General features: G+C 36.7%; 1 protein-coding gene across 1 annotated transcript in view; it reads right to left on the reverse strand.

Moving 5' to 3' along the window:
* The window catches only part of PLXDC2 (plexin domain containing 2), a 407,227-nt gene that overhangs the window by 185,808 nt on the left and 206,048 nt on the right, over positions 1-15,371 (reverse strand). Inside the window, exon 3 of the mRNA XM_047755528.1 lies at positions 13,075-13,221. Coding sequence (XP_047611484.1) covers positions 13,075-13,221 — 147 coding nt within the window. The remainder of the gene's footprint in view (positions 1-13,074; positions 13,222-15,371) is intronic.

The following is a 15,371-nucleotide window of genomic DNA, read 5'->3' on the forward strand; positions in this document are numbered from 1 at the left end:
GGGATCTAACTCACAAACCTCATGGTTCCTGCTCGAATTTGTTAACCGCTGAGCCATGACGGGAACTCCTTTGTTGCCTTTCTTATGTACTTTTCTTATGCCTATTGCTATCTGGTTTCTGACTAATTATTATGATCTCTGCTAAGTCTTTTTTAATAACACAGGAATTATAATTCTGTGTAAACATAATTCCAGTTTAACTTGTTTGCCTATTTCTCAGTGGTATTACAAAGATAAATTAATTAGTCAATGCCTGAAAGACCTTTAAGACAGAAACCTCCTAATAAGATTAAGAATCTGGAGTGTGCACATTTATAATCCTAAAAGCAATTTAAAATGTCATCAATAAAAACTACCTTTGGTTTTAAGACAGTTTCTTATTTACAGTAATTAAGATACACTTTTCTGATTCCCTTAGGCTTTGCCATCCTTATGAGGTAGACTCTTGATGAGAGCTGCTCATGGAAAAAAAATTCATAGTAACTAATCTTTTTGCAATTGCTGATCTCAGGTGTTCATGACAGCAAAGGGTCCAGAGACTATAGGCAGTATCCATTTTATTTAAAAATGAATTCATCAATTAATTATTAATTTCTGTACATATATTTTAATATTTTATTTTTAATTCACTCAAATAATTTCATGTTTGTTTCCTAAAGCTGTCAAATAGGTGGGATGATGACGATGATTAGCAAAGGGAGATGTGAGTTATTTTATTCAAAAACAGTTTAAAAACATAGGCCAAATAGGAGCTCCTGTTGTGGCCCAGTGGTAAACAATCTGACTAGGAACCATGAGGTTGTGGGTTCGATCCCTGGCCGTGCTCAGTGGGTTTAGGATCCGGCGTTGCCATGAGCTGTGGTGTAGTTTGCAGATTCGGTTCGGATCCCACGTTGCTGTGGCTGTGGTGCAGGCTGGCAGCTATAGCTCCAATTAGACCCCTAGCCTGGGAACCTCCATATGCTGCAGGAGCGGCCCTAGGAAAGACAAAAAATAAAATAAAATAAAAACATAGGCCAAATAAATTGGAGTCATATAATTTTCAGTTTATTTATGCCAAATATTAACTTTGAGAGGAATTACAAATTTTAAGAAAAAAAATTTTGGTTTTATTTACATGGATATTTCTAGTGATACTTACTGGCTCTCATTTGATATACCTGAATAAATTATCGTATTTCCAGTAATATTTATACCTCTAATAAGTAAAAATTATTGAAATACCATTCTTATTAAATAACTTTTTATAGATAACTATGAATAAATGTAATTCCATAATAGGGATGTGATATATTCTTCCATGATGCACAAAACAATTTGACTTTCTTGAACCTGACAAAGTTCCACATAAAATTCATTCACCTATAGATGCTCAGAATAAACTATTACAGTCTTATTCCTTTGTTAACCATAAGACGCATATTTTACAATCTTCTTTTAGTGGAACTAGATAGGGCTTTATTTTTAAATTTTCAATGGTCCTTTCCTAATTTTTGAATGAAGTAGCATGGTTTTGGAGTCAGACAGACTTGAAATTACATCCTAGCTTTGGTACTAAGTAGTTGTATAATTTTATAAATCATTTAACCTCTTTAAGGCATAGTTTGCTCATCTGTAATCAAGAAATTTCTTTAAAGGGTTATTTTAAGGATCAAATGGTCAAATGACACCTGGACCTTCAAAGCACCAAGTCAATGGTTAATATCATATTACGTACCTAAGAGTGTCTAGCATAGCAATAGTTCCTTAAAACTAGTTTCCTAAACATAGTTCCCTACTTGATTCCTAATAAATCGATGGAAATGATTTGATATATGTCGTTTCTAAAGCCTATGTAGGCAAATTGCTTTTCAAATGAAATCATATCACAATTAGGCATTAGGTTCCTCAGCAATGCTGGACATCCTCATTTTTGTTATAGTGAAATGCTCATAACTAGTGTATTTATGGGTGATAGAAGAATGGAATTAGCATTTAATATACCAGACCATATGCTAAGTATTTTGCCTGCATTTAGCAAGTATGAACACTAAAATTAGAAGGTGAAAGTATGACAATAGGATGTTTGTATGCAAAAAGTATCTCTCAAAAAGATACTTGATAATTACAAAAGGAAAAATAGTAAGTTTACAGTGAAGAGACAAAATCTGCAGAAATCACCTTATGCAGGTGACTGAAGTTAGTATCACCAGGGAATTCTTTTGTAGCTCAGTGGGTTAAGGAGTTGGTATTGTCGCTGCAGCAGCTTGGGGTCACTGCTGTGCCTCAGGTTTGACCCCTAGCCTGGGAACTTCTACATGCTGGGGTTACCACCCCCCAAAAAAAGTTAACATCACCAGAAAGGAGGCATAGTGACATCACATTCCTCCTGATGAGATGCATGACGAAAGACAAAGTACCATTCCCATGGTGTTCTTGCCCAAAATAGAGACCCGTGATTAATCATGAAGTAGCAAAAGACAAACCCCAAATCAGGATCGCTGTACAAAATAACTGGACAACACTCTTCAAAATGTTAAGTTCCTTAAAGATAAAGGCGGAGAACCTGTTGTAGATTGAAGGAGACTAGGAGATTTGACAAATAAATGCAGTGTGGATCCTGGATTAGATTCTTGATTAAAAAAAAAAAAAGGATGATTTTGGGACAATTAGCAAAATGGAATAAGGCCTACAGACTAGTTAAGAGTATCACACCAACGTTAATTTCTTGGTATTGATAATTGTACCATAAGTATGTAAGGTGTTAATATTTGGGGAAGCTTGATGAAAGCTATATGGAAACTCAATAATTTTTAAGTCTGAAATTATTTCAAAAGAAAACGTTGCAAAAAAGGACAAGTAATAAATTCAAGCCATCAGAAGCAGTAGAGCCAGGATTTCAATACCAATATGGCCTGACTCCAAAACTCTTGAGTCTTGGGGACTATATCATTCTATCTTCCTTCTTTTATACCAGGTGGTTCTTTTCCTACCTCTTATCCATCCAAACTTCCATAACTGTGTCTTCTAGCTGGCACTCTTAGCATTGTCCGTGATTCATTTTTTGTTCTCGGTAGACATCACTAAGTTTTCTTTAAAATACAATAATAATGCAAATAGCCAGAAAGCTTCCAGATGCCGGAGGCAAAAGCCACACAGGGAAAGAAAATCTGAGGAAGGAACAGAGCAGCCTCCCAACAGTGTCACGCGGGGTGCAGCCGCGGTGAGGGCAGAGCACAATATGGTGGGGTCTTTGCGCCAGGTGATGGGCACGGCCTCAACGACTCTTCTGCGCATGTTTGAGGATCTGATGCTTCCATTTCTTATCCTCCAAGGATTGATCCAGGGGCCTGTTTTCTAAATTTACAGATTATTTATTTATTTGTTTATTTATTTATCCGAATCTCAATGGTAATGGCCTTTCACTGGTTTATTCACCTATTTAACAAATATATTCACTTATAAAAGTAACATAAACTGAAAGAGTAGCATGGTATAAAGGAGTATGTACACATGTACGTATGTACAGACCTAGATGGAAAAATGTAAATCAGTGTTTCCAAAATAAGCAGCTACTTAAGAAAGAAAACGGACCACAGATAGGTGTTTACTTGTGGGCAACAGCAATATAAGCTGCTTCTTCTTCTCCTTCTTCTTCTTTTTATTTATTTATTTTTTTCAGGCTCTACCTTTAGCATAGAGAAGTAAGTTCCCAGGCTAGGGGGTGAATCAGAGCTGCAGCTTCTAGCCTACACCACAGCCACAGCAACGGCAGATCCAAGCCACATCTGTGTGTATGCCGCGGCTTGTGGCAACCCTGGATCCTTAACCCACTGAGTGAGGCCAGGGATCAAACCCACATCCTCATAGAGAAAACTTTGGGTCCTTGAGCCACAAGGGGAACTCCTGTATGCTCTTTGGATATAGCCTAAAGTGAGATCCTGCTTCTAGGCCGTAAATGAACTGAGTATATTCCAGAATATAAAGTAGTTGCATTGGGCAGGATAATTTGAAACACTTCTGCCACATAGGATTTTTTATAAAATGGGATTTTAACCAACTCTCACACTCAGGAAAGGGTGAACAGGACATGGGTCGTTAATCCAGTGACTGAAAACACTGGAAACCTAATTAAAAGATCAAAATGTTCATGCAAAGGGATTAATCAATATGCAAATATGCAGACAAGGGAGTGGCTCCTTTTGGAAATAAAGTCCATCAATTGAATTGATTTTCGGAGCTAGAAATTCTAACTGCTTCAGCACTTTTTTTACAATAGAACTGAGAACTTAATTAACTCTGAATATTGAATGACACTCTGCATGGGACGACACATAAATTAAAACACAAAATGTAACCATTTTGCAGTTACCTGGTGCTTGCTCATAGGAACTTGAGATTAATTGAACTATCATCATATATTTTGACCTCTTACAGTACATGGTGCTCAGCAACACTTGGCTTATGGTAGCTTGACTACATAGTGTGTCTTGAGAATTATTCAAATTCGTTATGTGACTATTTACCACTCAGGCAGGGTGCAGAGCATAAGATTGTTCAAGGGCAGAAGAGAGTAAAACAGGATTTCATAAAGAAGACCTTGCAGGGTGGGGGAGAGAGAACCAGAAGTCACTTGCAGATTTTTCATGCTCTAGAAGCCAAGTCGTGAATTCTGCCAGGTTTCTCAAACCTGAGTGTGCAGAGCAATCACTTAGGGCTCTTGGTAAAACACAGATTCTGATTCGATAGGTGCTGGGGGAAAGGGGCTAAAATTCTGCATTTCTAACAGGCTCCCAGTGCTACCGAGACGGCCCCAGGAACCCCACATGGAGCATCAAGGCTTTATGTCACAGAAATAGCCTGTGAAATTCTAAAACAGTGCTGTTAGAAGATACTGGCGAGCATGAAATGAATGAAAAGGATAAACAGACGTGATTCTGGATACCATCATCTCACTTCACCTGGTAGCACCCATATGACCTGAAATGTCCTATTTTAAGACGTAAAGAAGTACTTCCCAGCCAAGCACCTTTAAACCAGTGATTTGCAAAACCTCTCTGCAGCCCCAGTACACATGAGGGCAATGACATTCTGGTTAGTTCCCTGACCAGTGATCCCTAAACAGGGCAGGGCAGGAAAACGATTCCTATGAATTTATCCTTTACAATTTGAAAAGGCCCTCCCCTGCCTCAGTGGACTATAACCTGTCCTCCCTTCTTTCTTGCCAATGAAAAATGACTGTTTTAAAGTTAAAGTGTTTGCGCAATGATTAGTATCCATCCTAGCAGATATCTGTTACACTGTGCCAGCAGCCCACGTCTCAAGCATTGTACAAATGTTAAATCATTTCATTCTAACGACAACCTCAGAAGGTAAGTATTGTTATCATTCCCCTTGTATAGCGCAGGAAAGTGATTAATAGAGTAAATGAGAGACTTTGAGTCACGCGGCTTGTGGTTGGCAAAAGCTGGTGCTAACATCCAGGCAGCCTGTTTCTAAGTCCACATGTTTAAACAGTATATCAAGCTGCCCCTCAACTGACATTGAAACAGCGGGTAAAAAACACTGACCAGCTTAAATTGGCTTTGCTTCCTTAAAACAGGTTGTTAATGAATCCAACCTGGAGTTGTTTTACAGAGACTGCACTGCATATGTGCAAGACAGGAACCTGTATCTCCAGGCTGACTCTAGAACCAAAAATCTTTGGTTTAAGGAACTCAAAGGATAGAAATGTTGCTACTGAAGCCCTTTACAAAGTGAGAGGTCCTCGGTGAGGAAAATTCAGTTTCAGTGCAAAGGAGTTTGATGCTAGCCAAGCCAATTGGGTTCCAATTTGAAATTCCCCTAGCCCCTCAAATTGTGCCCCAGCCTTGGATCTGAGAGAAAAATCTGAGCCCTGCCTCATCTCCTCGCAATAAAGCTCTTTCCTTTCTCAAACACCCATCACAGCACTGGCTTCTATGTACATCTGGGCAGGGAGCACTTGCTTGGTAAAAATGTGTTAAAATTTGGAATTCGCTGCAGGCAAAGCTCATCAGAAAAGTGACTAAATAATTCAAAACTTGACTGCAGGGTGAAACGAAAATTTAGGCCAAGTCCAATTTTAACACTTCATCCTCCTCTGCTAACAGCTCTTAGAACAAAACAAAAACAAACTTTTTATTCAGAAGTAATTTCAAATTAAAGTTACAAGAATCATACAAAGAGCCCTCTACATGATTTATGCAGATTCACCAGTATTTAACATTTTGCTATGGTTGCCAACTTCTGGATTTTTCCAAAGCTAAGTAAATCGATACCTCTCGAAGCAGCTTTCAGGAGCTGTTCCCTTAAGACCCGTGCCTCTGCAGTTTGCCCTGCAGGTGCCTAAACTCAGCCCATTTATCGGGAGTGAAACCCACTTGGCATTTCTTCTCAGATAAGTGGCTGCATGACAAGAAGTTCCTGGCAATTTATCATTAATTGAGAGTGGCTAACGGTGTTCTCCTTCTGGGCTCACTGACACTGGAACAGAGCATCCTCAGTGAAGAAAGGAAGAGCTACCCACTTCCTGGGGCTGGAATTCCAGGCACAGCAGAAGTTCTGATGGGAAGCCAGTTAATAAACAAGCCATGTGAGATCTTGACTATTTTGCCTAATCAGCCACCACATAAGTCACAGGCAATAATTTAGCAAGAAGAAATAGACAAAAATAAAGATATTAAAAATAGGTCTAAAAATTTTGAAATGAGGAGTTCCCGTCATGGAGCAGTGGTTAACGAATCCGACTAGGAACCATAAGGTTGCAGGTTCGACCCCTGCCCTTGCTCAGTGGGTTAACGATCCGGCGTTGCCGTGAGCTGTGGTGTAGGTTGCAGATGTGGCTCGGATCCAGCATTGCTGTGGCTCTGGCATAGGCCGGTGGCTACTGCTCCGATTTGACCCCTAGCCTGGGAACCTCCATATGCTGCAGGAGCGGCCCAAGAAATAGCAAAAAAAAAGACAAAAAAAAAAATTAAAAATTTTGAAATGATACTAACATACTAACTTGTCCAGGAAATCTCAATCCCACATGTCTTGTCTTTTATCTTTTACAATTTGTTTTCACAAGAATTATGCCTACTTGCTTTTAGTTGTATTCATTCTTAAGGAACATTATATTCCACCTACACTTTGCTAAATTTTCTGTCCTACAAAACATTTTCCTTGCAAGAGAGTCCTGTGAAAGCTTTATCATTTAATACCCTCAGGATGAGAATATGTTTTGCACTCATGTTATCTAAAATTAACCCTTGTTAGGTCTTCATGCGGTGCTAGAAAGATCTCAGAACAGATGATCGAAAATAGGTTGGAAAAGAAAATCTAGGATGAAAGACAGGAGTAAATGGATTTATTTATTTCACCTGAGATGTGGCTGCATGGCTGCGGGGTCCCTTTTTAGCAACCCTTACCATGACAAAAGATTAATGTGAAAACTTCCAAGAGGGTTACACAGAAACCTCAAGTATTTGCCTCACTTGTGACTTTAAAAGCTGAATAGATATTTCTCTATCTAGAATTATTTTACATTCATTACTGGTAACAGAGAATGTACAATTACCTCCTGTGACTCTAACTTCATATAAAGAATGGAGAACTACTAAAGACACACTATGGAAAAATGAGATTAAATTGAACTGAAATAGGATGAACTCAAGTATGATTTTTTAAAATGAATAAAAATGAAAAAGTCTTGCTTTGAAAAACTAAGGTTTACAATATGTGTAAAAATTGAACGCTGTACTTCATAAGGCCACTATCTTCGAGAATTCTGAAATAATAGCTGAGGGATTTTAACCTGTATTGTCAATGCCATCGGTGAAGGAGGGATGAGATCTTTCTACGTCTGCTGGTAGGCAGAGGAGCTCAGCTACTCTGCCCTCAAGTTCATGGTGTGGGATGGAACAAAGATGGCCTTTCTTTTCCATCGAAGGCCCTCACATAATACTTTCCTCCGGACAGAGAGAATTGTTCTCAAAATTGATAAAGGACTTCAGTATGATAATAGTGGCAAAAATGAATTAACTAAACCAAAATTAAGCTAGAGAGACTCATACAGACCCAACTCATCCCAGCCTGTTATTAAACAAGAGGAAAATCCTGCGAATGAAGACAAACAAGGCCAGGTTTCTGAACTGTGTATGTCTTACTTGACATGAAACAACTCAAAAGACAGAATGCAGCAAGTTTATTCGAAGGTCAAAAAGAAAAATAAATAAAGCAACTTATTGTGAGACACTGTGAGCAGGACTCAGGCGGAAATGCGTGGTCTAGATGATAGCCTAATAGAGATGGAAAATTAAATTGCCTTCTGAGTTAATCATTTAGAAAAATAAGCACTTATCAACAGATTTTCTGGTGAACAGAAAAAAATGAAATTGTGCAAAATGAGAAAACATGGACTAAAGTCACCACGGGCATCCAAATATAGTTTTCCCAGTATCAATATTATGCAAATGTAAGACCAATGGAAATGTTAGGTCAAATGATGTTGCTTTCTTTGGGAAAAAGAAAATACCTCCAGAAAAACTAATTTTTGGTTTCTGTATATATTCAAGTAGTCTGAGGATGCCTATAGAACAGTCCAATTTTTAAAATTTAAAACAATCCACCATCAAAAGAAAATCATGGACTTGGAGAATAGACTTGTGGTTGCCAAGGGGGAGGGGGAGGGAGTGGGATGGATGGGGAGCTTGGGGTTAAATGATGTAGACTCTTGCCTTTGGAATGGATTAGCAATGAGATCCTGCTGTGTAGCCCTGGGAACAATGTCTCATCACTTATGATGGAGCATGATAATGGGAGAAAAAAGAATGTATACATGTATGTGTAACTGGGTCACCATGCTGTACAGTAGAAAAAAGATATAATGCATTGGGGAAATTAAAAAAAAAATAAGAGTTTCATCAAAAACCTTATCTGTTCTATGACAGAGAGTTAGGGGAACACACCTCCGTTTCATTTTGCTAGTATTTCTTATATAAAGAATCAATCTTCTTACCAACATATGGAAAGATAGTCTTGCTTTTTTTAAAGCTAGGGTGTGTTTGGCAAAAACACAGTGGCAAATTCTGTGGCAAAAACTTAGAGATATTCTATAGATATAAATATATAGACATACATCTCTCTATCTATAGAGAGACTCTTAGAGATTACTTGGGAATTACCATATTTGGGGGTGACCATTTTTTTGTTGTAAAGAATTGGGACTCTCAAATAATAGTGCCTTACTATCTCACCGTTACTTGTGTTTTCAGCGTCCTTTAATATCTATTGCGTTTTTATGCTCTAAACTGCACTGCAGGGGAGTCAAGGCAGGCATTTTCCTCTTTGTTCCAGGTTATAAAATTGAGGTGCAGAGAGGCCAGAATCTGAGCAAATGAGTTTTGGAGCCAAGGTCTCATAACCTCTATGACCCAGACTCCTTCCCCTGGGACAGTGGTACTCCTCTGAAGTTGTGAATCAGAATTTTATAAACTATGGATTCAAAAGTCAAAATAATTCCACTTTGTCTGGTTGTTCAAACTGTATGCCCAGCAATAAATTAAATTATATGGATCTAAAAGTATAGAAGAAAATCTCGGAATTGTGGAATTTGAAGGTTCTCATAGAGGGAAAGAAAGAAGTATGGACTGGTTCCTACTCAGAAACTTCTTGATCTGTAACCTGATTAACTGTGGACTTTGAATAAGGAAGGAAAAAACCAGATAAGTACCAGTGTTTGAATGTAAAGTGACTGGCTGGTTCCTTGTCCTATGATGGCGACTTAAATTTTTCACTTTCCTTTATCTATGAAGACATGCTTTCCCCTTTAATGTGTCCAGCTGCAAAACTAGGTTTCAATATCAGTTTTTACTGCAAATATGATTTAAGAAATGTTATTTAAACCAAAAGAACAATGGGGAGATTTAAATTAAAAAAGGACAACAGTGAGATCTGAAAGGACAGATCGAATTACCATACAATGTAATCAAATTACCATATATATACATATATATATATATATATATATATAACATAAACACTAATCCTTTCAGTTTAGAGTGTAAAAAGGAAAGAGAAATCAGTGTTTCCCACATGAAAAATGTGAAATGGGGGACTTGTAAGTTTGACTCTGCTCTGAAAGTATGATGTTATTATGGATACGAGAAAAGGGAAAACTTACTCTATTTCCACATTCCTCCTTTTCTAGAATATTAATTTAAGATTCCAAATACTGTCCGGATAACATTTATAACTGATGGCGATGAAGGGAAAAACACTTCTTTAAAAAATTATGTTTGCATGTCAGACACTCCTTCCTTTCCTCTGACCCATCCCGAGGAAGCTGGGAACCAGGAGGAAAGCTATATCCTCAGGAAATCCAGTTTTCTGCTCTTTCATATCAGTTCCTGTTTGTCCAGGGCTGGATTAGTTCCCAACTGCCCTTGAGTTATCCCCTCAGCTGGGTCTTTCTATTCTCTCCCTTTTTTTTTTTTTTTTGGTTTAATTTGTTGACGAAAGGAGGCCCCTGGGTATGCAAATTATATCATGTGTGATAAGATTTTAAAAACTCCCCTCTTCAAAGGGCTTCAACTTAAATCCTGTTTCCAGGCAAAGTACCAGAAAGGATTATGATGATTATGGTATCATGGAATCTAATCAATAAACTGGATCATTGTTTCTCATTTGCCATTTTTCCTGTGGTTAAGCCTCTCAATAATATCACAGGGGAGAGTAGCTGTGGCTGGGTGCCTGTGTGGAGAAGGGCAGGGGTGGGATGGGGGGAAGAGGGTATATGAGGGCATTACTGAGCCCCTGGTCATAACACTATCTTAACACCACAATTCCGTCATCATCTCCAAAACCTGGTTCGACTCCAAGGATGCCATAATAGAAAGAGAGCCCAGAGAACAAGGCAGGATTGGAAAGATGAAGTGGCCAATTGAAGAAGTATTAAAACATGGGTCACTCTTTTCTACTTTTTTTTTTTTTAAGGAGGACAACACCTTTAGTTTCATTTTAATCAAATCACAACTGTCTTTTCCAAATGTTGCAAAGTGCATCTATAATTTTCTATTATAAACCCACTTTTCAAAAGGTTTCCTTTGACATTACAGCAAGTCCCCTTTTTTTAAACAGAGGAATATTCCCAAATCCTTCCTTAAGTGAAAATAAGAGCCCCATTCCAGTAAATGGCAGTACATGAAATTACAGTAGAGCAGACACTTGAAAGGATCGCCAAGAAGGCAATTTAGAAATCTTCAAACTAATATTTAACAGGCAGACTTCTGAAAGAATGTAGAAAAATCTTATAAAATATTCTAGGAAGTATATTTCTAAGTTCTAAGGTATAAAACTTACTTGAATGCGTACAAGTCACAAATTTTTCCAATTAAAAAATGAACCAAGTAATACTATGAATTCTATTATTATAAATGAAGTTGTGTACCTGGTTGTGAGTGTGTGTGTGTGTGCATAAACTTCTTTCTCTGCCAACAGACATCACCTACAGCAGCTGACACCAGACCTGGGCCACGTTATGGTATCTCCATGTGGATACGACGATGTTCAAACTCTTACAAAGTATATTTACACTTTTACTCACTGTAACATAGTGGGAAGACTGTCAAATATGATAAATTCCTGATAAACACGATCCTGATCTATTCTTCCTCATCCTCTCTTCTTTTGAAGATCTGTTCTAAACCAGACAGTGCATCATTTCTGAATCGGTCACTTTCCATGAGACTGCTTGAACATGGAAGGGAAGATGGATGATGGAATTCGGCAAAGGGAGGTGACTACTTCATTTGCTTCTCAGCCTCAATGAATCATCATGGTGAATTAGAATTAATTTCCATTTTAACTGTGAGAAGTCAATCTCCTTACATAGGGAGGGCATCTACATATACACAATGAAGGCTGTTGGTCAAATTTTTTGATATTTTACATGTATCAAGTCACTGCCTCTTTAAATCAGATCAGCCATTATGCTAGTAGTATTACCGTTGTATCAGTCATGGCAATAGCACTTGAAAGGTTAAAATAATTTTGTTTTCTCTTTAAGTCATGCTAAACTGAATAAGACATGGCTTCATGGATAGTACGATCACCACTATAATCAATGGCAACAAAACGAAATAACTTTTAAAATGTTAAATCAGGCATCACCTTTGACAAACTGATTATCAAAGAACATTCTGAGAACCAAATGTGATGACTTTTACACATGCATTTTGAATGCGGAATTGACTGCCTAGGTTAACACCTGAGTCACACCACTTACTAGAAGGAGACTCAGATAGGTTATTTGATTTTTCCAAGATTCAGTTCTCTTATCTGCAATACCTAGAGGGTAATAATATTTAAATCATAGAATTATTGTGAAGATTGAAAAGGCTAATCCATGCAAGCATTCAACCTGATGCATAAGAACAGGCTATCAGTGACTATGTAAGCTAAGGGAAGCCTATATTAATTCTCCTGTCACCTCAGTATATAGATGCAGAGGCTGTGTCTCAGAATAGCTACATTATTTATTGAATGAACCACTGGTAAATGATTCAAGCCTAGGCTTAAAATATTTTGGGAGGCTTCTAGATTTAATTATTTTCTTTTATATAAAACTTCTTCACTTAAATTCATAATTTAGTCTACATGTGTTATTTGAATCAGAAATGTTTCTGGTTAAATCTTTTTCAGACGATGAGTAATAAACTCATGTAAAATGGAAGATAGTAAATAATGTGATTTTGTAAAACGTTCTCTAAATGCATGGATTATAAGAAGACTGAAAATCATCCAAGCTAAGTCTCAACTCTGAATTGACTATGCACTCATCATACTTACTGGGAAAAATAATCATTAATTAAATTAATAAATTAATGGATTAATTAATGGTGGTGTCTCAAAAGAATTCTTTCTCATTTTCTATAACACTGTAATGCAATTATTAGTCTAAGCTGCAACTGCAGAACTAAATATACTTGATACAACTTGTTGTTGTATTATGATTACAACAACATTCATATGCTAATTAAAGCAAACATTTGTTCACCGCAGAAAAAAAGAATCTCAAAATGTCAAAGCACTTACTGCAGCTTGCCGATGAGTATTGGACAATATTCCATGAATCTTCACTTTGTCCTTTTCCATTTGGTCTATGTTCACCCACAGATCCCGACTGGCAGAATCGGATGGACCATATATCCGAGATATATAGTAGTTATGATCTGTGTCCTCCTGGAAAATGGAGAATAATACACATCAAGAATAATACACATCAATACAGGCAGTACGGATGGATTTTGAGGGTATTGTGCTAAGTGAAGTAAGTCAGACAGAGAAAGATAAATAGCATGTGATATCACTTACATGTGGATTATAAAAAAAGCCAAACTCATGGAAACAGCGATTAGAACATTGGTTACCAGGGGTTTGAAGTCGGTGCAATGGAAGATGTTGATCAAAGGGTGCAAACTTCCAGCTGTAAGAGGGTTAAGTTCTGGAATCTAATGCACAGCATGTAGCAATACCGTAGTATATACTTGAGAGATGCTAAGAGAATAGATCCTAAATGTTCTCGCCGTGAGAATGAAATGGTATCATGTGACATCAGGGAGATGTTAGCTCATGCTATGATGATTAGCTTTTGCAATATATAAGTGTATCAAATCAACATGTTGTAGACCTTAAGATTACACAATGTTATATGTCAACTATATCTCAATAAAGGTAGAAAAAAAAAGAAAATCATTTATTTTAGTGACTACTCAGTACTAACTAAATTTGCCTAAAGCATTCTAATTTCTACTTAGAATGTAAAAAAGTATATTTAACTTATGACTATGGCTTCTTGAAACCTCTCCATTTTATCACTTTATTCTTCTCTTTCCGTAAAGTTTAAAAAAAAAAAAATACTTTACCCTAAAAACGAGAGTGTGTCAGAATTGTGGCAAGCAAAGATAGAGGCACTCATATGTGGTTGTTGCTATAAGCTTGTGCTGATATTTACTACTATTTAAAAAAGCACCTCTCAGATGAATCTACTTCCAGCATTTCTTTTCAGGAGAATTTACAATGCAACATTTAATGGATTTTTCCTTCATATGAGTTACATTTTTGTAATACCTTTTTTTGGTCCTAAGATCAAAAAATATTTTCCTTCCTTCTGACCCCTCATTTTAAAGGGAACACTTAAATCATTATATACTAAACTTATCTAATTTATAGTTATGTACAGAGTTCCATTAAAAAGAAGAAAAAAAGCCTTCCAAAAAAAAAAATGAGATGTTCCTAAAATTCATAAAAAAGAAACAAAAATGATCCTATTGAAATTGAAGTGTTAGTACTCTTCAAAATAGCCGAATAAGTTAGGTATCCTCTAAGGAAAGTGAATTAGATTTTAAAAATATAAAACTAATAGGCCTCCTTAGAATAAACTCTCGTATAAACGAAACAGAGGCAAATGAATAGTCTGTGTACGATAGTCTGTTCTAAAACAGTAATGTTAGGGCTCTCTAACTGCTGCTCAAACAAAAATGTCACTTTTGAAACTAGCATTTTCTGAAAACCTCAACTATAATTACTATTGAGTGACAACAAAGTCAAACTTCTCCTCCTTAAACTGGGATTGTATTAGGCTCTGCTTTCATTTAATGAGCCTAGAAATTGAGATAATACATTCTTTTCCTATAATTTGAGTTGCTAAATTTCTATTTTTATTTGAATTCTCATTATTGATATCAACATAGTGTCTGCCACAAAACCTTTATATTTCATGTCTCTCACTCGATAAAGAGATTTAAATGTTTTAAAAGGCAATTTCGCTGAGGAACACCCAGAAAAAGTTTGTTTGTTTTACCATGAAATGTAATTGTGCTTATCGATTTGAGGAGTCATTCAAAAGAACATAGTTAAAAACATTTACATATATATAAGGTTAATGTTTAGTGAACAGAGGTTCTAGGATGTGAATGTTAAAGTTTAGGATGGAATTTTGTCTAATGCATTTATTATTTAAGCGCTAATTAAATAAATATAATTATTCTTGAAATCCAATCCAAATGATAATCCCATGTATCTCTTCTCAAGCCATCAAGAAATATTTCTATATCTAGCTAGCTAGCTAGCTAGCTACGACTATCTAACAGAAAGGGATATTCTAAACAATATTCTAAATAGAACTTGCCTCATGACTAAAAGAAAAAATATGATCCCACATGTAAATTTTGAGAAATGTGATTAAATTGTTAACAGTAAATTTCTTAAAAAATAAAGACCCTAGGAAAACCTCCAATGGAATTCTAGGTATCACAAATAAATTATGTGTATTCCCCAAGATGAAGGGTAAGAAAGGTCTGCAGAGAAAGAAAAAAGGAGATACAAAGAAA

This window comes from Phacochoerus africanus, chromosome 12, assembly GCF_016906955.1.
Source record: "Phacochoerus africanus isolate WHEZ1 chromosome 12, ROS_Pafr_v1, whole genome shotgun sequence".
NCBI classification, from domain to species: Eukaryota; Metazoa; Chordata; class Mammalia; order Artiodactyla; family Suidae; genus Phacochoerus; species Phacochoerus africanus.